This window comes from Acomys minous, assembly GCF_964271855.1.
Source record: "Acomys minous genome assembly, chromosome: 4".
NCBI classification, from domain to species: domain Eukaryota; kingdom Metazoa; phylum Chordata; class Mammalia; order Rodentia; family Muridae; genus Acomys; species Acomys minous.
The window spans coordinates 75,407,979-75,433,701 of record NC_140486.1 but is presented as its reverse complement, the minus strand read 5'-3'; the positions used below and the strand labels follow the sequence as shown (position 1 = coordinate 75,433,701).

The window sequence follows — 25,723 nt, the reverse complement described above, 5'->3', positions numbered from 1 at the left end:
GTAGGTATAAGGACACACACACACACACACATGATTCTACTCGTGACAGTTGATATGTCTTATAGGTATAAGTACAGACATTCTATACAGAAATTCTATTTATTTTTTGAGGCAATAACTGACCTAATATTAAATGCCATGTGAAACGCTGGAAAGAAAAGCTATTCAGTATTAATATGAAGAATATTCAAACAACACAAATTCCATCCCCTGAAAATGCTGTGTATTTTATTGCAATAAACAATTATCTGTTTTGAGAAAGGACAGTTTTAGTTCTTAGCTTTCTGTGGGCTCTGGGTTGGCTTTTTGTTCACGTTTCCCAAGCTTGTTCAAACACACTATTCTTGGTCTTGATACATTTATTATGTCTGATGAAATTCCAGATGAGAAGGAGAAGATGTTATGGTAAACATTGGCCTTCTTTGGTGTCCTAAAGAGCCCCATGAAGTTAGTTACAGGAGGTATTAAAGTCAGAGAATCTTTTGGTTGGATCTTAGGTCTTGATTTTCTTCGGTGCTCTTTTCCTGGAGGTAAGAAGGTCACAATTACATGTCTCTCAAGTCATGGGCTCTAAGTATAATCTGACTACTCCTTATTTTCTCTGCCCAAGTAAAATGTGTTAACAGCTTTCTGCAAATATTCCTGAGTAAATAAATGTTCCTTTTCTCCCTTTTTAAAGGAACTCTGTGTGTGTGTGTGTGTGTGTGTGTGTGTGTGTGTGTGTGTGTGTGTGCGCGCGCGCACCCACTGAGGATGTCACATCCCTCAGAGCTGGAATCACAGGTGACTGTGAGCTGTACATGAGTGCTGAGAATTAAACTTGTCTTCTAGAAGAGCAGCATTTGCTTTTACCACTGGGCCATCCTCCAGTGCTTCGTTCCCCTTTTTACGTTTCTGCTCTCTTTCTGACAGGTTAGGTCAAAGATATTTATCATGGGGCAGTGTACACTGTCATTTGACATTTTCTAAGGCTAATCGATTAATAAGCATGTTCATGAAAATAAGTAATCCATGCTTATTCCCTGTTAAATCCCTAATAAGATCTTGAAGTGATGGCTTAGCAGTTAACAATAGCATGTAGTACTCTTGCAGAGAATCCACAGCCTCCTGTAAATTTATTTCCACTGGAATTTGACACCTGGCCTGGGCATCTGCACTTGGGTACATGCCCCCATAAAGACACACACAGAGAACACAGAATTAAAGGCTTTTTAAAAAATAAAATACAGTTAAAAGCACTGGCTGCTTATCCAGAAGACCTGAGTTCAGTTCCCAGCACCCACACGGCAGCTCACAACTGTCTGTAACTGTCTCTTCCAGGGGATCCAACACCTCACTCAGATACACATGTAGGCAAAGCGTGAATGAACATAAAATTAAAAAATAATAAAAATAAAATAGAATAAGTAATATTTTCAGATCTAGAGTCTGATTTCCTCATACCTAGACTACCCAATTGTCAACTACCAACTGAGTCAAAACTGTCAAGTGTCAGTGAAACAATGTTGCTTTGGTCTAACAGTTTTTAGATAAATGTACAAGAAATTTTACAAGAGAAAAATTGTTTAAGACATGCTTAGATGTTGGCTTGTTCCTGTTTTACTTGGAAATAGAGAAAGATCTTTTTAAAAGTTTTACTTGTGTGCATGCGTGCATGTGTGTGTGACGCAGCACATATGTGGAGATCAGAGTTGACAAGTTGTGGGAATTAGTTCTTTCCTAGTAGATAGGCTCTGAGGATCACACTTGGGTCATTGGGCTTGTTGGCAAGTGCTTTTACCAATGGTGCCATCTTGCCAGAGAAATCTTTAACAATTGATAATAGCAAGAAAGACCTTAAATGGTTAATATAGGCTTATAAAGAGAATGTGTCTTCCATATATAGAATTACAAAACAGAAGCTTACAGGAAAGTATAGGAAAGGAAACTGAGAATGCCTGCAACCAGCTCTTGTCTGTGGCTTCTGCATCAGTGTCTGCCCTGTTTTTCTGGCTGATGGCTACAAGCTGTTACATGAAATAAGCCCTTTTCTCCCCAAATTGCCTTTGGTCATGCCTTTATTTTATTACAGCAATAGAAACGCTAAAATGGAATTAGAAAGTGCCACTACTAGCAGGCAGTAAATAAATAAAAGAAAAAATGATTACCTTTTTTAAAGATAGGAATTACGGATGGTCCTCCATTCTTTTCCAAGCTAAAAAGGAAAAACAAATCAGATAATAAAATAAATGAAGGCATAGTAGACTCAGAAACCCAGGAATAAATAAAGGTTCCAGGTTATAGGGGCCTAATGATCTATCTCATACATGTAGAAAATGGCACACATACTACCTTATATTTGATCATTTATTTAACTAATTTCACATATTAAATATAACTAATGTGGAACATTATGTTTGAAGTGATGGGAAGAAGGGACTTGGCCCATAGGGAGTGGTACTGTTAGGAAGTGTGGCCTTGTGGGAGGAAGTGAGTCACTGTGGAGACATTTAAATGGGGTTGCCTTACAGTTTATAGGTTTAGTCCATTATCATCATGGTGGGAAGCATGGCAGCATCCAGGCAGACATGGTGCTGGAGAAGGAGCTGAAAGCTACATCTTGATCCACAGGCAGTTGGAAGTGAAAGACAGTGACTGCCTGTTACATGGAATATGGACCCCTGTGCCTCCTTTCATGCTTAGTTTAAAGCACCTTTATCCACGTAGAGACTGGCGATATTTTTGGGATCTACTTGGTTAAACTTTGGGGAAAGTTTGACTATGCCAGAACAAATATGTAATTCATGACCCCTATTCACAAGAAGGTGGTTTAAGGGATATTCTTTGTGAGTGCAGGGTTCTGTTTCAGCTTCTCACTTCTGAACACTTAGGAGCTGCAGAAAGCCCCACACTTCTGAACTCAGCTATCCAGTGGCTGTGCTACCAGAAGGTCATGGAAAGCCATCACTCCGTCAGTCCCCATAGCCTCTGTTCATCCACCTCCCCATCATCTGGTCCTGAGCACTTCTTTCTTCACTGTGGGACTGAACAGGGCTGGCCTGCCACTCCTTCAGCACTGGCCTTCAGGATTCCTAGGATTTGCTTTGAGAAGTGGTTTGCTCACCCTCTGCTTCATTGTTGCCAATGGCTTTGTTGGGATCATGTGGCAGACCATATGCCTCTCGTATATCACCAAAACTACACATTATGCTGCTTGTTTCTTATTTCTAAGCACTTCTCTCCAAGAAAATGTGGGTCCAGTCTTATCAGACTTTCTACACCCAGGGGTAGCATCAGCTCTGGCCCATTTCTATAGGATCTCCAACCTCAGTAAGTCTTGCAGCCTTTGAAGTGGCTGTGCTGTTGAGGAATGCCATGGGTCCAGAACTCATGCAATAGGATGGGCTAGCCAGCTGGGAAGCTCTGGGGGGCCACTTTGTTTCCTCCCCAGTACTAGGATTGGGAGCAAGTGTCACCAACCCTAGGGATAGTGCATTTATTTAGTTAGTTTGATAAAGTGAGAAGAAGAGCCTGTTTTTTTCTCTTTCTGGAAGAAACCTCTCAGAAAACTCAGATCTGGTCAAGCTTCATAGCTCACTCTTCCCACCATGAGGCAACACCTTCTGTTTCCACTCCACAGCAATGTGCCAATAGCAAGGTGAGGGCTCACCTCTGAGCCCCTGGACAGGAGCAATGCTTTGATGCTTAGGTTAGATTTTACCCCCTCCTTGGACAATTTTAGGGGGGGGAAATAGAGACAAAGTTTCAGAAATTCTGGTTGTTGCTTTTGTTTTTCTGAGGGAAACTCCCCCTTGTTTTCATCTTAACTTTGAAACAGGGCCTTCTACTTTGTGGCATACTTGTAAGAAACAATTATAAGGAAATCCCATCTTTCCTGGGCCTAGACCTGCTTACACACAGAAGAATAAATGTGGCAGCTTTTACATAGGCCCAGCTAATCATGGCAGTGTGTCAAGGCTGAAATAAAATAAATTTTACTCTTTTTCCTTGGTGGATAACACACTTAAAGTGAGGGCAGACACTTAATACTTTATACCGAGCTCAAACAGAAACCTGCTGCAATGTATTTGACACAGTGGTTGACAAGCAGTAGACACTTGGCATTCAAAAATAAGTAAAAACAGCCTTCAGCAATGAACATTCATTCAAGGCTAGGCTTCTATGTCGGCATACAGAGGATTTGCATTTCAAGGGGAGTTTTATGTGCTGGACTCCCAAAGATCTCCTGAGATCTTTACTAATAACAACACTTCTGCAACTCCATATAAGGTCACAGTACCTTAGGGATGGAAGCCCCACACTTTGCTGAATTTCAAACTCCTTTAGGAACGCAGGGTTAATTTTTGCATCTCTGCTGATGTTATTTGTTATGCGCAGGAATTGGTTTGGCTTATTCCTGCACTCACTTAACAGGATGCGGAAGGCATGTGCGTTGTAAGTTAGGTAGCCAAGGGCACAGGAACATGCTGTGCGAACCTAAAATGCAAAGAAATTTTTTACATATTTTCCTAATATTTTATTATGACAAAATATAACTAACATGAAATTTGATATTTGACCATTTTAAATTATACAGTTTAGCCAGAGCTAAATATATTCATATACACTTTTGAACATTATTTTATAAGAAAAAACTTGATAAGCACTGGGCTGTGACGGCTTTGACAGGAAGAGTTCAATAGCCAGAAGCAGTGGCTGACTACAGGAACTGGTCTTCTGCGCGCAGCAAGGCAGCTCTATGGGAACTCAGGGTATGTTCAATAGCATGCACAAAACCCATGCAAGCCTGACCCCTGCTGGGATAGGGAGAGATAGTCTTCTCTTCAGAGCATAGTGCCTGCAAAATCAGCTACACTCCTGTGGAAGACCATACATTCAGGATCGTTGGAGCAGCACAACTTGGTGTTGATGGGTTGGGGAGTGGGGAAGGGTAAAGGAAAAGCAGGAGAGGAGAACAGGAGGAAACACTTGGTATAATTGTCCCAAAAATCTAATAAAAATTATCTAGCCCAGAGCACTAATTAGCCACTTCTTATGAAAGTTTGGATCACAGCACCCACGTCAGGAAGCTCAAAACACCTGGAACTCCAAATCCAGGGGGATCCAATACCCTCTTCTGGCCTCCTTGGGCACTTGTATTCACATACACATACCTATAGACACACACATACACAGTATTAAAAAAATAAGATAAATATTAAGATAATTTTGTAAGCCAAGTGTGGAGATGCATGCCTTTAATCCCAGCACTAGGGAGGCTGAGGCAGATGGCTCTCTGAGTATGAGGCCAGCCTGGTCTACAAAGCAAGTTCCAGGACAGTAAAGGCTGTTATACAGAAAAGCCTTATTTCTAAAACTATTATTATTTCTGTAAACATGAGTCTCAAATATGGATGTAAACAGACATCAGTCACCAGGTAGAAGCATAATAGCTCATGCAAGCCAGGTCACTAATTCCACTTCCTGGGCACATTCTCTGCCCTATTTCTAAGAATACTGCTATTTTACATTGGTTTCTAGTCATTGCTCACAATATGAGCATACTTGGCTTCCTTTTTGAATTACTGAGAGTATTAAAAAACAAAACAAAACAAAACAAAAAAACGAAGCTAAAAGGCTCACCCACTGGCTAAGTAACCAGTATTTTGAGATACTGTCTAAACATTTAGTTATAAATTTCTGTTTCATCACAGTGTTTTTATTTATACATTGAGTTTTTAAATTTTCAGTTATACAAAGCAATGGTTTCATTATGGCACTTTCTTATATCCATGCCATACTTTGTTCTTAAAATATGGTGCCCTTCACAATTTTGCATGTCATTCTTTCACAGGGCACATTCTAAATTTCTGTGTAACCCAGACTGGCTTTGAAGTAGGAGAAATCCTCCTGTCTCATCCTGCTGAGTGCTGAGATTACTGGCATGAACTCTGACATGAGGTTTTGTAGAGTAAATCTTAATTTTAAGAATCAAAATAACTCATTTCACAGTTTCATTTTTTATTTTAGTTCAGAGATGAACTTGAACCAGTATTAGATTTTAAACATTTTTAAACATCTTAATAAACATGATACTAAAGTGTGTCCTCTTTTTAAACTCACCCTGCTTTCTTCTGTGAGGCAATTGATTATAAAGCACATATAAAGTCATGTATATAGCTTTATTGAGAGACTTTCCACACATTTACAAGCAGTTATCTATCAATTTTCTTTTTCCATGATGACTTTCTGTAAGTTATTCAAAGATTGATTGTGTGTGTGTGTGTGTGTGTGTCCATCCCCATGAAAACTAAGAAAGGGTATTGGATCCCCAGAAACTGGAGTAATAGGCAGTAGTGAGCCATCCAATATAGGTGCTGGGAGCCAAACCAGAGTCCTCTGCAAGAGCAGTACATGCTCTAGAACCTTCTTTTCAGCCCCATAGTTTTAAAATACTTAATTATACTTGTTGTAAAATTATAGCTTTGTAATATTCTGTTTAAATGTTGGGGTTAAAATAAATGTGTGCCTTTTGTGGGACTCAGAATTGTAGATATCAGATGTGACTAATACTGGAAAGTTTTGAGTTATTATGAATTATGTGATATCCTAAAGAAAAAGGTATATCCTTGTGTGAAAGAAGCAGATTTTATTATTTGCAGCACATTGCATTTTATAAATAGCTTTCAGTTTTTACCTCTTCCCTTCCTGAGTACAAGTGGTAGCAGAGCCGCTGGATTGTCCCTTGTGTGAGAAAAGCTTCTGGAATACCAGCTCTAGAATGAACCAGGCTAGCTATTAAATTACCTAGAATTAAACAAAGAAAATTCTTATATTATATAGAATTGATAGCTGATATGTGGTTTTTGTTCCTTTGTGCATAGCATTTAAATTTTTTCAAGCTACCTCTCTGTTAAATTAAAAAGAAGAAAAAATATTTTTGTGTAAATGTGGAATTACAGTTCCTTTTAGTTGATTGATTTTCTGTGACACATACTAAAACTTACACAGGTTTATTTAAATAAAAAAAAAAAGGAGAAAATTTTAAACTTGAAAGCTTTCTGCCATCCAAAACTTCAAAATATATTCACCGTTTTCCAGTTAAGATTCTTTCATTTTATGTACATAAATAATGTATGACTGTATGTATGTATGATTGTATACCATATGCATTCCAACCATATACACAAAGGTTGGTGTATAATTGAAGTTTCACTTTATAGTCTAGAAAATCATTAGAAATTTGAAATAATAATTAGGAAAGCAAAAAAAAAAAAAACTGTGTTAAGCGTTACAGCATTTCTATTCGGCATGGATGCTCACTATTCCATCCAGATATGTATCTTCAGAGTTTTCAGGTAGCCTAACTTGAAACTATGCAACAGAGAATCAGGCATGTTTTAGTACTGCTGTGATTCCAATCTAAAACATTTTAATAATCTGTGTTGGACACAGCGTGTTCCTTTGTGTCGCTGTCATTAGATATTTTTGTGTTTGTTTGTTTGATTGTTAGCTATTTCTTACCTGTCAGGACAATAGTAGGAATGTGGACTGAATACAAACTGTCAACTAAAATAGTAACACCTCTTGCAGTCAAAGTAATGTGGTCCACGTCTATAATGACTTTAGCTAATACAATAATCTAAAACAAAACAAAACACAGAACTGGTGAACATTTGCTACTGAGATTCTCTCAATCATTTATGATTTGGGGCCTTTTTAGGGTGTAAAGGAAACATCTCATGGACTCCCAATAGAAGGGATCCGAGAGGTGGAAAGAAAGAGTTAAAGCACTCCCCCAAATGGTGCTAGCCATGACTATGCCAGGCCACACATTGCTCTTTCTCCAATTTTTGCAACATTGGTCTTTGAATTAGAAGAGAAATACTTCCCAAGGCTGTGGGATGAAAAAGCTCTGAAGAGTAAGCATAAGCCAGCGAGGAGCCTAAGCGGGATAGGAGGAGCTGTGCAGTCACTCACAGTGGGCAATTAGACCTGTTTCCCGCTCAGCCATGTCTCTTTCCATAGCGCCTTTAAACATGGTGCCTGCTGACCTCACAGGCTTGTTACAGATATCAGATATAACCTAAAAAAATTCTGTGCACATAAAGCAGTCCTGATAATGTACTTTTCGTGACGTAGAGGAGCTGATGTGCAAAATACTAAGTTTCATAAATTAAACATTTTTCTGGATCCCAAACAAAGAAGTGTTCACTAAGATGACAAACTTGCCAATATAAAATGTTTGTACCCATGTACCTGAAATGCTGCCATTGCCCTCTCTGTTTCAACTTTGGATTGAAGAAAAGGCTCAAAAATAGATAAGGTTATCATTCCAGTTTCCAATATTAAATACTGTTGAAAACGATTATTGAAGGCAAAAAGGGTTAGTGCATAACCTGCTCGCAAGCAGATGTCCTAGAAAAGGAGGAAATACCAATCATTTATATGGTACTCACTGGATTTTGAGATACTGACTATTAAAATGCATTTTGTTCTTTTAATACATATTTTATTATAATTTATTTACATTACATCTTGATTGGAATCCCCTTGCTCTTATCTTCTTGTTCCCACCCTCCCGTATTTTATTCTTTTATTCTTTTTTTTTCTTTTTATTACCACATTTTATTCTTAACAAAAAGAGAAATAGGACATTATTGAGGGAAATTTCTTTAAAGAAAAATAATTGCATCATATTAGCTGTCTTGGGGAAAACTCCCTCTTCACCATAAAGCATTTTAAGGCTTCACTGCAGTAGTGTATGAGAAGAGGATGGCTGGGACAAAAAAGCATGAAATTAAGTCAACGCTTCAATTAAGGACAGAGACTTCTTCTCAAGCATTAAAAGGATGCAAGGATGTCAAGGAAGATGTGTGGCAACTATGAAAAATTTGGAACACATTATCACACCATTACAGACTCGTCATGTTATTTACTCTCTTAAGCAATACACTCAGATGTTGCCATGAAGGACACCTGGTCATAACTGACAGCATCTGCTTAGAACCATCCTCCCCTAGGCACACAGAGCACACAGAGGTGTTGTGAAGTCCCTACCTTATCTTTTGAGTGAAGAAGATAAAGTACATCAGAATACTCAAATCCTTCGCTTTCTTGTAATTCTTTCTGTAGAAAAGCATTCCCTAGGACGATGCATGCCAATGAAAATGCCACTTCAACCTAAATATGTGTTTTCAGAAATTAACTTTCACTCACACATGACTGGAGAATATATTTCATTACAGAAATATACAGACTAGATTGTGGAAATATATTTTTTTCTTTTTTTTAAAGATGTATTTATTATTTATACAGTATTCTGCCCACACGTGTGCCTGCCCACCACAAGAAGGCACCAGATCTCATTACAGGTGGTTGTGAGTCACCATGTGGTTCCTGGGAATTGAACTCGGGACCTTCAGAAGAGCAGACGGTGCTCTTAGCTTCTAAGCCATCTCTTTAAAGTACCATGTATTGATTACAGTTTTCTGACTACCGTTTAAAGAGTAACACGGCTCTGGAGGATTAGTCTTCATAAGTTTTAGTGGACAGGAAATACCCATTTCCTTGGTGACCAGAGACCATCATGCATTCCTTCTGAGGGTACCGCGGTCGGGACAGGTGTCACCAGGGATAGCGGAGCGCATGCAGAGACACAGTCCTAACCCTACGTGTGCAGTTGTATCCCTCCCACCTCCAGCCATAGTTTGGAAATGCTCGCTGGCATGGGCTTAAAGGCTGTTTTAATTTGATAATGACCACAGAGCTGTCAAAGTCTAAGACTGCCTAAGAATTTAAGCAAAACTTTATAAAAGTAGAATTGAGGCACAGTCTTTTCCTTCTGGTTTTTAGAGTTGTTTAACTTTCACTTACCTCCCATCAGAAAGCAGAATGACATACATTGCTGGACTTAACAGCTTTTAAAAGGGCTGTTCTATGCCTTTCTATGAAAAATGTTAAGAATTTGAAAAACATACCTATTTTGAAATATTCTGTCTGCTGTACAGCCTAATTTTCAGGAAAATGACTGAAAGTATTTGTTACAGTTTAACAAGTTTCAAAAACCATTGAAAAATAAACTGAATTACAGATGGATAAAATGGAAGTTTTTCCATTAAAATACATTTAAGCATAAATGTATTTTTGTAACACTTCCATAATCTTATGAAATATACTTATAACTTAAATGTCTATAATTTTTATTTATAAGTCAAGCCAAAAATTATTTGTAGCTTATGCTTCTCTTTATTTCCCCCACTGAACTCTGGCAATTAAATCATCCCTTTTGTATCCTGAAAGGCCAAATACCTTATGACATTTTTTTCTTACAGTATATCTACAAAAGAAAATATTATAATTCACTAGCCCATTAATCTCCTGTATTTTTCTATTTCTCATCATATCCTGATTGGCCAAATAACAGGATATTTTTTGCAATTTATCTATAAAAGGAAATGTTACTATTCACTAACACATTATTCCATATATTTTTATTTCTTCATCACTAACTGAGCTCCAGGAAGATTATGAGAAGATAATGTATTTTTTGTTGTTATAATTTCCTGCTTGGCCACCTATGAAACTTGTGAATTTTTATGGCTTTGGTAAAATTTAATTGATGCTGGGTTATTAAGGACATTTAACTAGTGGATAGAAGAGTGAATAATACTCAAAGACCTTATAGTAAGTTTTTATAATGAAGCCTTGAGAGCCCTGGCTGAGAGCCAGCCCATTCTATTTTGATAGGTGTTTCCTTGTTCTTGAGAAACAGTGCCACTATTCCCACCCAATTTTAACAATCACTAACTGAGGAAAAAGGAAGCTATTCTGTAAATACACAATGAATGGCTAAGAAAAAATAGCTAAAGAATAAGCATATAAGACTTTCATGTCATATTTGAAGAAATTAATATTTACTACATTAATCTTTTCTGCTTAAAACTCTTAGATTTTTGTTTTAAAAGTTATTATGCTTGTAAACTTGCATAATCTAAGATACAAATTAGTCTTAAAGGTGCTGTATATATTTCATTTACTGTGTCAGAAACATTTAAACCTTAATATATACCTTAATGTTAGGTGAAGGGTGACTTCTTAGCAGCTGAATAAGCACTGGAAAGGCATTCTCCTCCACAACATACTGTTGACTCAAGGGATTGCTTGTGTGGGCCACACCTGTAAAGTCCTCATGGGTCAATGGGGTCATGTTTTTGTTCCATCTAGTAAATTATAGAGTTGAACTTATCTTGACTTTGGTTGATAAACTATCTTAAGGTAATATGGCTAGCAAACTTTTAAAACATGATGTACTGACAGTATTTCAATACCCCTGCATTAAAATTTTAAAGGGCAAAATGAATAAGCATGGACAATTCATTACTAGAATTATAGATGGTTTCATAATAGAGACACAGCACATAAATTTGAAAATGCTACAATACTAGAGAATAACAACCATCATTAGTTTAAAATGCTATACCCTGGTACTCAAGTTTATAGTTGTTGTTTTCTATTCAAAGTTTTTTAATCTATAAAAACTGACTAATCAGAGTTAAAATTTCTAGCTTTCTTAAATTTCATATACTAAAAACATAAACGTATTGTCTTCCTTTACAACATTTCTATACTTTCAGTTGCAACTTAATATCAGGAGAAAATTCAATCTCATTGCATAAAAATTTTAATTTTGTTTAATGCCAAGGAATTCCATGACATATATAGTAGGTTTATATACTCAAATATAGTATAAATATATTTATATGTATACTATATACATATAGTAACATTATATACTTAATAGAAATACAAGCTTAGGCTTCTCTGAGCAGTGACAAAAAGCCAGCCACATATTGTTACTTGGAAAGTTTAAATTAAATAGGGGGAGTAGAATGAGCAACACCCATTTTATTTTTCCTCTTTCACCATCCTCATCTAAGGACAGTTGTTGTTGTGAGATGATAAAACAAATACATACATATATATTATATATGTAATATGCATTTTATATACTATAAATAATTCTAAAATATAATTTAATTTATTTGATTACATATAATTTGCTTATATAATGTGTATATCATTATTTATTAGAATTGTTTGATTTGTGTGACTATGTCTATGTATGTTTACGTGTTTGGGTACCCCATCATGCCAGCTGGAGTTACAGGCTGAGAACATGGGTGTTACAAATTGGCCTAGGCCCTCTGGGTGAGCAACAAGCTCTTTTAACCACCGAACCTTCTCTTCAACCCTCATTTACTACAATTTGATTATAACTTGAATATATATCATGGATTCCAGCTATGAAAGAAACATTATTTTCTAGATTATTTATTTCTTATAATAGTTAGTGAGTTTCTGCAGGTATTTTTCATAGGCAAGGAAGGAAAGTGGAGCTACTAACTTCAACAACTATGGCCTTTTGAGAAAATTCAATTACCTGGAAAACCAAGCTTGCACAAAAAGTTTCTTTCCTCTTGCACCTGCAGACTCTACTCTGAACTCATGAAGATCAACTGAGAGCCCCGATTTTATTGGTAGGTCAGTCACTAAACATTCTGCACTTTTTTCATGTACCCTAAAATGTCAATTCTATTGCCACAAAGATTGCCTTATCAAATAATTCTTTGTTTATATAAGTAAACAAGAATTGAAAAAATATAATTGAAAGTTAACCTTAAGAAATTTATGGCTCTTGACACTTTAAACTTATCTTAAAATAAATGGGATTCTTTCAGTTTAAAATAGTCAGTGTTCACTGTCTTCATTTTCTAGTCTACTCAGAATTTAAGAGCAAGACAGACATGAAATTCTTAATGTCACCACGTTAAATCACCAAAGTCTTGGAGAAACTACTTATAAATCTTTGAGGTCTTTTATAGCATGAATAATGATAAAGAAACAATCTCTACTTCTCTGCCTAGGCCTTTTATTTTTCTCATAGTAATTAAGAAATTGAGACTATGTAATATGAATAAATTAATAAAATAAAATAAAATAAATTGAGACTATATACAAACCAACACAGATGGACCCCACTGCTCTGATGACGCTCAGGAGTGTGCCTTCTGCTATTTTATTAATCCTCAGCAGGCGAACTAGTGGTGCAATGCCATTTCCTTCACATATCTGATTCTGATGCATCCTGCTGTCCTTACTTAGAGCTATGACTGCTTCACCCCCTGGGAATAAAACGTAAGAGGTGGGTATGGACTTCAGTGTGTATCACATCGGCAGTTATGCATAGAAAATAACTCACCCACATACTGCATCTTAGCAGATGGTGACAAGAGCATGTTTATTATGAAATTGTATCCTATCTGTTCTGCCATAAACTTTTGTTGTTTCAGGGTTTGTCCTGCCAGCGCCCAAAGTGCTATGGCTCCTTGTTCCTTAACATCTATTTGAAAGGCCTATTAAGACAAAAACGTGCCAATCATTCAGTGAATGTGTATTGAACACATTAGGGTTGTATATTTTCATAAAACATGCATTCCAGAATTTGGTTTGATTTTCCAATCTCCAAATACAGTTCAAAATAAAGTAAATCATCTAAACAATTGGAAGAGTAATGATAAGATCTCTACCTTTAGAAGTTTTAAGAGGTCTTTAGTTAGTTTTCTTTCCAGAAATGCCTTCTGGATTAAAGGGTTGCACCTCGCCAGCGACTCCACAGCCATTGCACCTTTCACCTGGACACTGAGCTGCTTCCCTTTAAAGAGGTCGACCAGGGGAGGGATCGCCCCTTCCCTTGCTATAGCATCCTGCACCTCCTTGTTGTCCCGACCAACCTCTGCGATCGTAGCCGAGGACACTGCCTTCAGCACATCTTCAAAGGAGTCAAGAGCAACAAACAAGTCACTGCAAATGTAACTCTACCACACTGCACAATAACTCTGCACATTACAAAACCAAGTTATAAATTCAAAGAATTTAGGAAACAGAATTTAAATAAACTGTTCAGATTCATCATTTAGATTCTATCTTGTCGACTACTTCTTAGAGAGATACTTGGCATATTTAGAAAATGATAGATATATTCAATGTTATTGTGCTATAAATATAATATCTATAATTTTGTGTATAGTTTAAATATTTTCTCCATTCCTTTATGAACATAACTGTAACAAATGCCTTCTAAATATTGCATTAATGGTCATATCCACTTTGAAATTATATGTTGCTTCAAACTTTTCACTGTTTTAAATAATTCCAGGAGGAATTTTCTTAACATGTAGATATTTATCAATACATTTTTCCTTAGCATAGAGTGTTATGAATTACTGTAGTAAATCAGTATATTTCAGTAGATCTATTTCTAAAAGAACTAGTAGCATTTTTATCTTCCATAATCAGAACTCAGGCATATCAAATTGACTTTTTCTTCTTGAATATAACTCTTATCATTAAAAATGAATACATATAACCTGCCAACTTGCTAGACAAAAATGGTACTTCGTTTTATTTTGTTCTTGTTATTTACAGAACAGTTATAATAAGTGAGAGAACTCATACACTTCAACTGCATTTATAAATTGAATACATTGTTATATATGCATCTATCTCCAACTTAGTTTTGTTCTATCATTTATCTGTCTATTTACCTATCTATCGATCGATCGATTGATTGATCGATCAATCTCATTCTTCCCTGGCTATCTACCCATCTATCTATCTATTGATTGATCGATCTATCGATCTACCTAATTCTTCCCTGGCTAGCTTGAAAATTACTATACAAGATAAAGTGGCCTCAGACTCACGGAGATCCTGGCTCTGCCTCCCACATTGTGGAGCTGAAGGAGTGTGTATCACTATGCCAAGCTACAGTTTAGTTTCCTACACTTGTGTAGGGAGCACGAAGGTCTTTGCACCTATGCTGTTGACTGTGATGCCTGCAGGGACTTCCCCACACATTTGAGGCTATTTGAAGACATATAGATGCACAGAGCAATTAGTAGATGCAATGCTTTAATCCTATTTTATCCTCTATCCTGTAATGTCCTGTATCATACTTTTCTCTCAGCATAGGATCCAGATTGACAGCATGCATTCCATTTATGATATTTCTATATCTTTTATAATATACAACAGTTCTTTAGTCTTTATGTTTTGTGACTTAGACTTTTTAAATGAATATTAATCATCTATTTCAAACCTTGGTTTAGGTTTATTAAATGTTTCTCATGATTCAAGATATGTACCTCCCTTCAGAACACTTAAAAAGTGGCATTATGTTCTTTGAGGATAGTTCATGTAATGTTAAATGGTATTTATTTATTTTCATTAGTGATATTAATTATGATTCCCCAGTTTCTGTACCATTTAGTTGCTATTATTGCCTTGCTTCTAATTTTAAAAACCCCAGCACTTTAGTATTGTGCAAGTAAGCTGGATATGCCTTTAATCCTAGCACTTGGGAGTCATGGGGATCTCTGCAAGTTCTAGGCTCGCCTGCTCTACTCAGTGAGACCTCATCTCAGTAATAATAATAATAATAATAATAATAATAATAATAATAATAATAGCAATATTATTATTATTATTATTAATCAAAATTTGCTGCAAAAATTGTAATTTCCCCCCCAAAACAATCTTAAAATATTTATGAAAGATTAGTTTACCAAATCAACTTTATTTTCTCAAAAAGCAAAGCAAAACAGATAAAAACTGTGAACCCACTTTAAGACTATTTTCTTAATACTCTATGGGTTAGCAAGCTGGATCACAGTAAAAAGAATTGGTTGTTAAAATACTAAAGTTATATATAAAGTTTAAGCAAAATAATTATTTTAAATAAAAAAATTTATACTTCTTAAGGACATTAGTATAGATTACAGGGTGGTAAAACAGTGCTTATAGTTAGGTTTTAGATCAGACAAAGACCTAACAGGGAATTATTTTTTAATATTTTTATGATTTTTAGTTATATGTATGTATCTGTGCACATGATAGCAGGCTTCCATAGAGGACAGGGGATGCCCTGGAGCTGAGGTTACAGATGGCTGTGACCCGTCTCATATGGATGCTGGGAACTGAACTCATATCTTCTAGAAGAGCAGTGTGTATACTTAACCACTGAGCAATCTTGCCAGGCTACATGGAATTCTTTTAATTATTTTTATTTTTCATGAACTCATTTATTAAAATTACTGCTATAAGTACTGCTTTTTATAATATCTAGAACAATCCAGCTGAAAAAGAGCTAGTCTCTTTAAGTTTTAATTAATGGCACAAATAAGATAAAGAATTATAAACAAAATTTATATGATTAAACTGTGTATAAGAGCTGTTCCCCTGTGCTGCTCTCCAGTAGCCAGGAGAGTACAGTAAGAAGTATAGAGAAACTCATAGCAGAAAACTAAGAGTTCAAAGGGAGGTTTTAATGTCTTTACAGATTCCTACAAGAAGACACTTGTTGAAATTTGAAATTCTAAAATAAAGGCAAGCTCTCTCCAGCATTCTTCCTTCCTATTCTTTACCTTGGGTTATCTTTTCCCAGTGTTTTTATTTTGTGTTTATTCCATATTTATATATGATGAAGTGGGGCAGAAAGACGCGTGACCAAATGGGCGTGTCTTTACCCTTGTTTTTGATCTCAAAAACGGAAAGCTCATGCTACTGCATACACTCACGGTGGTGACACTTTTCTAGCGGGACCTAGATGGACCATTTTCAGCTGCTACAGAAGCAGCCTGAGACCCCTGGGGTTCCTGGAACTGAGGTGCACTTTAGAAGCAGGTACCTGCTGATTTCCTTGAATTTTGATATCAGATATAAAAAAGCAGATCTGAAGTTCTTGCTGTACGTTGCAAAACATCTTCTAACGAATAGATATTCATACAGGAAGAAATCTCCCCAAACATATTATATGATCTATTTCATTATTCATGCTAATATTTTTATTTATGGAAATTTCTAGCTAAACATTTTAATATACTTTAGAGAGTCGATTATTTCTACAAGCTTGGTAGTTTTAAGTTTTCCAGATATTTAGATTATATTATGTGTCTAGATCTGTTCAAAGATAAACCCAAAATATTTGTCCATAGGGAAATCCAGCTCTTTGTTTGCTTTGTTTGGCAAGTCTGGTCACTTTCAGCAGATCGGTGAGGCTCACCTGAATCAGAACTAAGGAACTGGATGAGGTACCGGATGCCATTGTAGTCTCGCATTGCTCGCTGGTTGCTTTCATTCCCCATACATAGCACCCGGATACAGTTCATCACGTTCACCAGCACACTTTCTATGTCGAGGCTCAAGAGATTGATCAGAGCTGGAATTCCATTCTAAAAAGAAGCAAAGGGGATGACATTCGAATTCATTTATGCATTTTTGTTTGAAAGTCTGTAATCTTTCTATAAATATATCCCTATTTAAAAGAGTCTAGTGTCTAGTGATGTCACACAGAACAGTAAGACAGCTGAATAATTTTTTTTTTTTTTTGGTTTTTCGAGACAGGGTCTCTCTGTGTAGCCTTGGCTCTCCTAGACTCACTTTGTAGACCAGGCTGGCCTCAAACTCACAGCGATCCGCCTGCCTCTGCCTCCCAAGTGCTGGGATTAGAGGCGTGCGCCACCACCGCCCGGCAGCTGAATAATTCTTATGCAGAAAAATACAATATTATTGCTGAACTAAGATAACCACATAACTATGCATTATCTGACCCAATAAAATGGAGTGGCCAGCAAAGCTTAAGTACACTGCATACACAGAGATTTTACCCTAGTAACTGCCAGAATCCATTAACAAGAAAGGTAAGTAGATAAAACTGAGTAACTCAGGAATTGGACTTGGGTGTGACTATATTTTTAATTTATTTTCTAATGGATTGATGCTGGAGACCACAAACTTTTTCAGAGAAGTTTTAAAAAGAGAACAAAGGCACATTTTTTTTAAAAGTTCAAAGAAAAAGGGACAGAAATTGTTTTCTACCATAAGGAAGTCAAATAACAGCATCAAGCCTAACAGATGGTCCAATTCATATTGAAGAAACAGCTATATGAAGAAACAGCTGAAGAATCAAATCAAGCAACTTCACTTCATTTGTAAATATCTAAAGACAGAGTTTAAATTATTAGTGGACATAGGAGGGTAGGTTTTATTTGAGAGAATAAAGCATAGCAACAATTGCTTGGTGTGAACCAAAAGCAATTTTCGTCTAGTTCCTTCTGGTACACATTTGGGATATATTTCTCACACAGAACTAATATCTTCATTTAAACAAGAAACAACCAGTATATACTATAAAAAATACTCCCAGGGCCACTCAGTCTACACTCTGTCGTACAGAGCATTAGGCCCCTAGCACTCACTGAAACACCTGCTGTGCTGCAGTGTTTCCCCTCTCCTTCCCTCACCATCCCTAGGGGATTGTCCTTGTGTTTCACTGTCTGTCTTCTATGTGAGACAATACCTGTCAGGCTAAAAATGTTCTATAAAATGGTACTCACATATTTGGCAATAACATCCTTGTTTTCACACTTAGCAATATCATACAGAACAACAGCACAGCGGGAATGTAGTTCTGGTTCATCAGACCCCAGCAGGTTGATCAAAGCAGGGATGCCTCCTGCCTCCACCATAGCATGTACCACACTCACGTGAGTTGAGATATTGCTCATTAACCCGACAGTTTTACACTGCAGTTTTATTTTGGGACATTTTAATAGATTGACTAAGGCAGGAATGGTGCCTGAAAAAAAAAAGACTAAAATAAGTATAGACAATTTAAAATAATTTATAGTCAGTTTATCCTAACAGTATCAAAATAATGTTCATAGTATGGTGATATAAATAAATATGGACAGTTCTACAAAGTATAGAATAATAACTTGAAGTGATGTGAAAATGATTTTGTCTTATGTATAAAAAAGTAGCTTCTTTTGTTCGCACATTTCGTTTCACATAACCTACATAATCATACACTTTGTATTAGCAAATCTAAATCATCTTTAAAATACTGAATTTTGGCCTGTGAGAATTTTTCTTATGTAGACAGGAACTCAGTATGCAGCCCATTTACCACCTTTCCTGTCTCAACTTCTCAAAGGCTGGGATCACAGGTGTGCATCACCACGCCTGCGTACCACATGGTAAAGGTCTTCACTGAGTCCTGGACTGTTTTTTGTGTGGCAGTATTTGTTTAATTGTTATAATATGTTATCTAGAGTGAAAAAATGGAGAGGTAGTAAAATGTAACACTGGCCTCATTTATTATTAGCCATTGGGCATGGGATAAAAAAAAAGAAAGAAAGAAAACTTGGCTTTAGTTGAATACTTGTAATGTTTATATCAGTTTAGTTGATAAGAAACCACACCATAGGAAACAAAAGTCCTGAAAAATATGAGTGTAATGGAGGCTCGTTTATTTATCTACCTGAAATGGAACTTTTGGGGGGACATAGAGCAGTTCTGAACATGTTTCTAATGAGTTAAATAAACTTAAGCTTATGCGTTCATCAGTTATCATGGAACAAACACTAGCTATGTCTCAGAATGCACACGTAGGAAAGTGGACACCTGCTTGGTAGCTCAGACATTCCATCCTTTTAGAAAGTTCTAGTGGACAGTGCTGCTCTCAGAACAAGCCCATTTCATTGGTGAAGAAACCAGGCCAGAGAAGCCACACTATCGATGAAGTTTCTAAACGCAGAACTACTTACAAACCTGGCCTGACATGTTCTCTTACTTTTCAATTTAAAAAATAAGTTGTGCAAATGTGGGTGTGGAATAACTTACAAATGAAGGCAATGACAGCAGTTCTGTGATGGCTGCACTTAGCTGCCACCTTGACATCACCTGAAATCACCTGGGAAGAGTGTCTCAGTGACGGACTGTCTAGACAAGATTAGCCCATGAGCACAGATGTAGGGGATTGCTTGTAGTCCTAATGTCAACTGATGTGGGACCTCACCTAAAACTGGTGTGGGCTACACCATGACCTAAGCAGGGGCTTCTAGACTGTAGGTCTAGAAAGTGTCCTCTATAGTTAAAAACATACTTTTAAAGCAAAGTTGGATAGCGTATATTGTAAACCTAGCACTCAACAGGCTACGAGGTGATGGAACCAACAATTGCTGCTGCTGAAGTGGCCAAGACCCTGAGACTAGACAGGTCATGGAAAATCATGCTTCTGCTAAGGGACCATAACAATGAAGTGACTACTAGTGACGTGCTGCTATACTCACAGATCAGCGCCTCACATGGCCACATCAGAGAAGCATCTTCTTGCTTATGCGCAGAGAGTGAGAGACTATAGCACTCAGTCCTAAATGGCATGTCTTCACCAAACCCTTCCCTTAAAGGTTCAGGGATCTATGTAGAAGAGGAGGTGGAAAGACACTAAGAACCACCCACCCTGAGCAAGAGGCTACCTGCATTTGGAACCCACTGGCAAAGGGAAAACTAGATGTCTGCAGTGGACTCTCACTAGGCATCTCAACCACGCTCCAGGCAGACCGGAGGCCCAGGACGAGCTGGCCAGCAACAACAAGAACAAAAACTCTGTGGTATTTTTGTAGACTTTTTGTTTCATTTTGCTTTGTTTTAACATTTTTGTCCTTTCAGACTTTTGCCTATTGTTTTTTTTTTTTAATTTATGTTGTGATGGGGGTTTCTTTCTTGTTTTGTTTTTTTTCTTTTGGGTTTTTGTTCTGTGTTTGTTTGTTTAGTGACGGAGCCAAAAAAGCAAACTTGAGTAGGTATAGAGGAGAGAACGGTCTTGCAGGAGTTGGGGTGGGGAAAACATGATCAAATATAATGTATACAAAGTTTATAAATTTAAAAATGGGTGAGGCAAGAGGATTACAAGTTCAAGGCTAGCATGGGCTATATGTGAGACCCTATCCCAAAATATAAACATAAATATTATATGATATATATATATATATATATATATATATATATATATTAGTTTAGTGATAGAGTATGTGCTTTGCATCTGATCCAAGTGTTAAATATGTATGCCTATGTTAATATAAATGTATTATATATAATATTAAAATGTTTGACCTAAATATAACATGACTCTACTTAATATATAACAAAAAACAGATAGTTAATATATTTTGTATTACCTGCATCCAAAATACATTTCCAGTATCGATCGTTTGCTAAGCAAATTACTTCTAAGGACATGACAGCCATCATCCTTCGCTTTAAACTTTCACACTGCAACATTTCTGATAAGTAGTCAACAAGAAAACACAACTGTAATTCACATGAGAGGTAACGGAATGACTGGTTTTGTTTTTATATAGGTAAAGTGAACACAAGAGTTGAAATCATCCCGTCACCAACTGCATGTGCCTAAACGTTCCTTGTTTGTGGTCCTCTGGGAGGAGCTGAACAGATTATCCTGAGCTACAGCTTGGATCTGGAGTGGTCCTCTGAGGCCCCTCTTCATAGGTTGGACACTAGCTATTGGAAGATGATGGGAGCTGTAAGAGGTGGGACTTAGTGGCAGGTTTTAGATCTTTGGGGGAAATATTCTTGAACGGGATTGTGGGATTCTGTCACTTCCTGTCTGTTTTATTATACTTCTCGTGAGGCAAATAGGTCACTGGCCTCTGCCATAGGCTCCTGTAATAAGTGTTGTTATTTCATTACAACCAATCCTGTGAGCACAAATAAAGCTGCTCAGCAGATCTTGATTATCTTGGGATTTGTGACAGTAACAGAAGCTAACATAGTATATCGAAGGTCTCTGAGGTTTATAATATATATAATTACTGAAAACATCCTAAAATTATTTGTCTTTTGTCTGAATAGCTAATATTTGCCTAGAAATACAGTTCAAATTCACTTGAAAAATAATATATTCATATGTGCCTATGACTGGTTTTGAATAAAGTCTGAGTAGGAGATTTGAAGGATGGCAAAGTAAACTACATTACCAACACAATTTTAATAGGCATTACATTGGATATGATGCTTTGCATATTTCCTGAAAATGAATAATATGATTTTTTAATCTGTTATGAATTTGAACTGCAAACAAAAGATGAAACATCATGCATACTTTTAAACAATGTCTATGGTGTGAGGAAACATGGGCTTATCTCTTATCTCTTTCTCTGGCTTCTGTTTGCAGAGCTGTCCTGATCCTCACTGAGACTGCTCTGTGTTAAATGTCAACTTCTTCTTCAAAGGCTGATTAATTTGCTTCTAATCTGTTGAGTTTTGCTTATAGTGGAAACGGGCAGTATGGGAGAGAGAGAGAGCTATTGCAGGGCGTGAGGCAGAGCAACAGGCAGCAAGCTTACTGTTCATTGTTCGCTGGTGGTGTCATTACCATGTAATCACCAGGATTTTCTAACCATGGCTCCAATAAAAGTGGCCACTGAGACTGATCTATGCCTTCAAGTCATCCTTGTCAGGGGTCAAAATTAGAGGCATTTGTAATGGTTGTCTGTTACAGGTCAAGGTGATCCTCACAGTTACTCTTTTAAAAGACTAAGGTGCAACAACGGATGTGCATAAAAATAAACACAAAGATATTTCCCAGTATCTCCTTGGGTTTATGTACTCAGAAAATATCCTCACTACTTAGCAAATGCCAAGATTGGTACCGACGCTATTTTTAACAAAGAGTTGGACATCATTTTTCAAGTGTGTGTATGTGTGAATGTGTGTGTAGTGTTAGTGTGAATGTGTGTTTTGTGTGTGCATTCATAAACATTTGCTTGTATAAATATAGCGTTTGTGAGAATGTATATTTTGTGTGTATGCATTCATGTGCACTTTTTGTGTGTACTATTTAAGTAAATGTGCATCTGTGTGTATATGTGTTTTGTGTGTGTGTACTCATGTGCAGTGTGTGTGTGTTTGGTATTTGTGTGAATGTGTGGTTTTTCTACGTGCATGAATGTACATTTGTATTGGGGTGTGGAGTCCAGAGGTCAACACTGAGTATTTTGACATTTTCTTCTATTCTTTGACTATTTCTTCTCTGCTTTTTGGAGGCGGGGTGGGGTGTTGAGACAGGGTTTCTTTGTATAGCCCTGGCTGTCCTGGAACTCACTCTGTAGACCAGGCTGGCATCTAACTCAGAAATCCACCTGCCTCTGCCTCCGGAGTGACTCCCCCATAGTTTTTGAGACAGTTTACCATTGAAACTGGACCTTATCAGTTGGCCAGACTGACTAGCCGGTGAGCTCCAGGGATTAGCCTGTCTCCCATTTTTACTGCTGTCATGTCCTCCATGTCCTCCCGTGAGTGCTTGTCTGCAGCTGTTACTATTTAATCTTCACGCAATTGTTTTGGGGTCTTGCAGATTAGTAAATTTCCATGTATACATTAAACTGACCTGATACCCTTATCTTTAATAATAGTTCTAACTACATTAAATACAAAGTTGAGGCAATTCTCAAACAATTTTGCAAACCTGATCACTAGGATTTCAAACATGCCCGAGTTCACGTGTGCGCTTAGCGTATGGATTCTGGTCCTCACGCTTGCCCGGCAGGTGCTTTACTGTACCATCTCGCTAGCCCAAAGAACCAAACATATTAAACCAGAAGAATCAGGCTGGACTATTAACTGTATCTAACTCCATTGGAAAACATCAGTTCTCTTTTCTTTTTGTTTTAATTTTTATTTTAGGTTCATGATTCAAAATTACATACCACTAAAATACCTACAGCAAAAATATTGTGACTTTCTCCCCAATCTCTGGAAAGCAGTGCTTTGGCCTCCCCAGACCTGTGTAGGTTGATACTGCTTCATCTTGCTGCCTTGGTGTTAGGCTTAGCTCGTGGCTCCATGTTCTAAGAAATGGAAAACCAGCCCAACGCTGCTCTGCCATTTCCTCTTGTTTCCCTTTCCCTATATTTATTGTTACTTAAATAAATACTTAGTGTGTACAATGTCTATACAAATGTCACTCTCCACTGGGTGTTGTAGAGATCTTTGGTGGTGTTTCATTTCTCACTATAATTTTTCCTGCGTGTAATCTCCTTATTTCAGATCCATCTTCTTAATTTTCCCTGGCACTTCCTCTGCCTTTTCCTAAAGCCAAATCCACTCTGGAACACCTCTTTGCTGTCATCCTTGAAACACCCTTGGTTGCCTTTCTCTCTGCTCCCTGGGCCTACCCACATCTGTTCACCAAGGAACAGCAGCCTCAGCGCCTGCTAGTCTCCTGGCTGGGCTCTGTGGAGAGCCCTGGCGGCACTGCCTGTTCTCCAGCCTGCTCAGGACTGAGAGTTCTAAATCTGAGACCTTTTCTGCCTTCCTAACACTGGCTTGGGATTCTCTGGGAGGCGAGGTCTAAGAGGTGCTCTCCTGTTTTTTCTTTAATCTTAACTGCTGCTACTATTTCATTGTTTAATCTTCATGTAAATATAACGGGGTTTCAGGAAGGATGGGTACATTCAGCTGACTCTGTAACCCTTACCCTTGCTTTTCTGGCTAGACTGAACACACAATTTTCTATAAACCATGCATCAAAATGTGAAGGAAAACTCTTCTAAAATTAGGAGTAAGGAATAAACAAGAGAGAACCTTGGCTACTTAAGCTTGGATTTCCTTTTTCATTTCTTATTTTTGGAATCTGGTTTATTAGTAGAAAAATGATGTTCTGACTTCTAAGAACGTTGGAAAATAAAAATAAAAATAATTGTGTAAGAGATAGTTCATTTGGGTTACCAGTTGTTGAGTTAGAAATCAAACTACTTTTGCACATAAAAATATAATTCCCTTTATCAACTGTACTATTGTTGGTTTCAATGCATAAACTTATTTCATTTTCTTTAATTTTAAAGATATATATGCTATATTATTTTGTTCATTTATTCCATTTCATCATATCAATGATCATATTATAGAATAACCAAAACTTATAATGAAATCATATGTCCTATACTCACCTACCAACGTTTTCCAAACTGGAAGTTCAGGGATATCCAATTCTATTATATACTTGAGTACTTCTGTATGAAAAGTAAGCACTGACAAGTGAATGATATTATTTCCTTTTGTATCTGTTTTTCTCCAGTTAGCTCCAAGAGAAAACAGGTACTGAATAGTGTCCAGTGCTCCTGAAGTGGCAGCAAGTAACAGTGGAGTACACTGGTTCCTAAAAATCGAACACACATTGTAACAGTACTGAGCAAACATACGGCATCACATTGACTTTTTATATTGATGCAAGAACCCTAATTTATACCATCACTTTGTCTTCCTTTAGGTTCTCACTCTGCGCATCCCACAGATTTGCCTCCCTGCCTTAGTAGTCCTTCGTAGTCATCTCTGGTTTAGAAGTCCATACTACACAAAATTATTAAAATACATCATCCTATCTAATCTTTCCAGTAGCCTTGTAAATCACTTGACCCATAACTGAGTATTATCAACTGTTTTACAAATATCAAATAGATTTGATAGTTGTCAAGCACATTTTTTAATATTTTATATTCAATTCGAAACACTAGTATCCTCATTGTAGTCTAAACTAACAGTATGAAACTAATTGTGGGTTGTTTTACATAGTGAAGATACTTGGGTGGTGTGCATGGTTATCCAGCCCAGTGTCCCACCTCCCACCACCCCTCATAGGTAGGTATGTAACAGTGCAATAAGTGTGGCCAACAGGATGGTCATGGAAGTGAAGAGAAAGGAGTGTACTGATACCTTCCCTCTGTCTTTCTACTCCTGCCTATAACGTAGGCATGAATAGACACAGGAGTAGTTGCAATTTTGCACTGTGGTAGGGGGGCCATGTAATAAGGAGCAATAAGAG

General features: G+C 37.1%; 1 protein-coding gene across 5 annotated transcripts in view; it reads right to left on the bottom strand.

The window, feature by feature from the left end:
- Positions 1 to 201: 201 nt before the first annotated feature.
- ANKAR (ankyrin and armadillo repeat containing) overlaps positions 202 to 25,723 on the bottom strand; it is a 53,604-nt gene continuing 28,082 nt past the window's right edge. For 4 of the 5 annotated variants that reach the window (XM_084780748.1, XM_084780747.1, XM_084780749.1 and 1 more), the window contains exons 10-24: positions 24,852 to 25,060; positions 21,060 to 21,164; positions 18,435 to 18,676; positions 17,102 to 17,270; positions 13,569 to 13,810; positions 13,241 to 13,394; positions 13,002 to 13,163; positions 11,051 to 11,157; positions 9,040 to 9,162; positions 8,239 to 8,397; positions 7,504 to 7,621; positions 6,677 to 6,786; positions 4,280 to 4,476; positions 2,148 to 2,194; positions 202 to 524 (exon numbers count right to left, since the gene is read on the bottom strand). In XM_084780748.1, coding sequence (XP_084636874.1) covers positions 277 to 524; positions 2,148 to 2,194; positions 4,280 to 4,476; positions 6,677 to 6,786; positions 7,504 to 7,621; positions 8,239 to 8,397; positions 9,040 to 9,162; positions 11,051 to 11,157; positions 13,002 to 13,163; positions 13,241 to 13,394; positions 13,569 to 13,810; positions 17,102 to 17,270; positions 18,435 to 18,676; positions 21,060 to 21,164; positions 24,852 to 25,060 — 2,392 coding nt within the window. In that variant the 3' untranslated portion in view covers positions 202 to 276. The remainder of the gene's footprint in view (positions 525 to 2,147; positions 2,195 to 4,279; positions 4,477 to 6,676; positions 6,787 to 7,503; positions 7,622 to 8,238; positions 8,398 to 9,039; positions 9,163 to 11,050; positions 11,158 to 13,001; positions 13,164 to 13,240; positions 13,395 to 13,568; positions 13,811 to 17,101; positions 17,271 to 18,434; positions 18,677 to 21,059; positions 21,165 to 24,851; positions 25,061 to 25,723) is intronic. The other variant, XM_084780750.1, reaches the window with a different exon arrangement.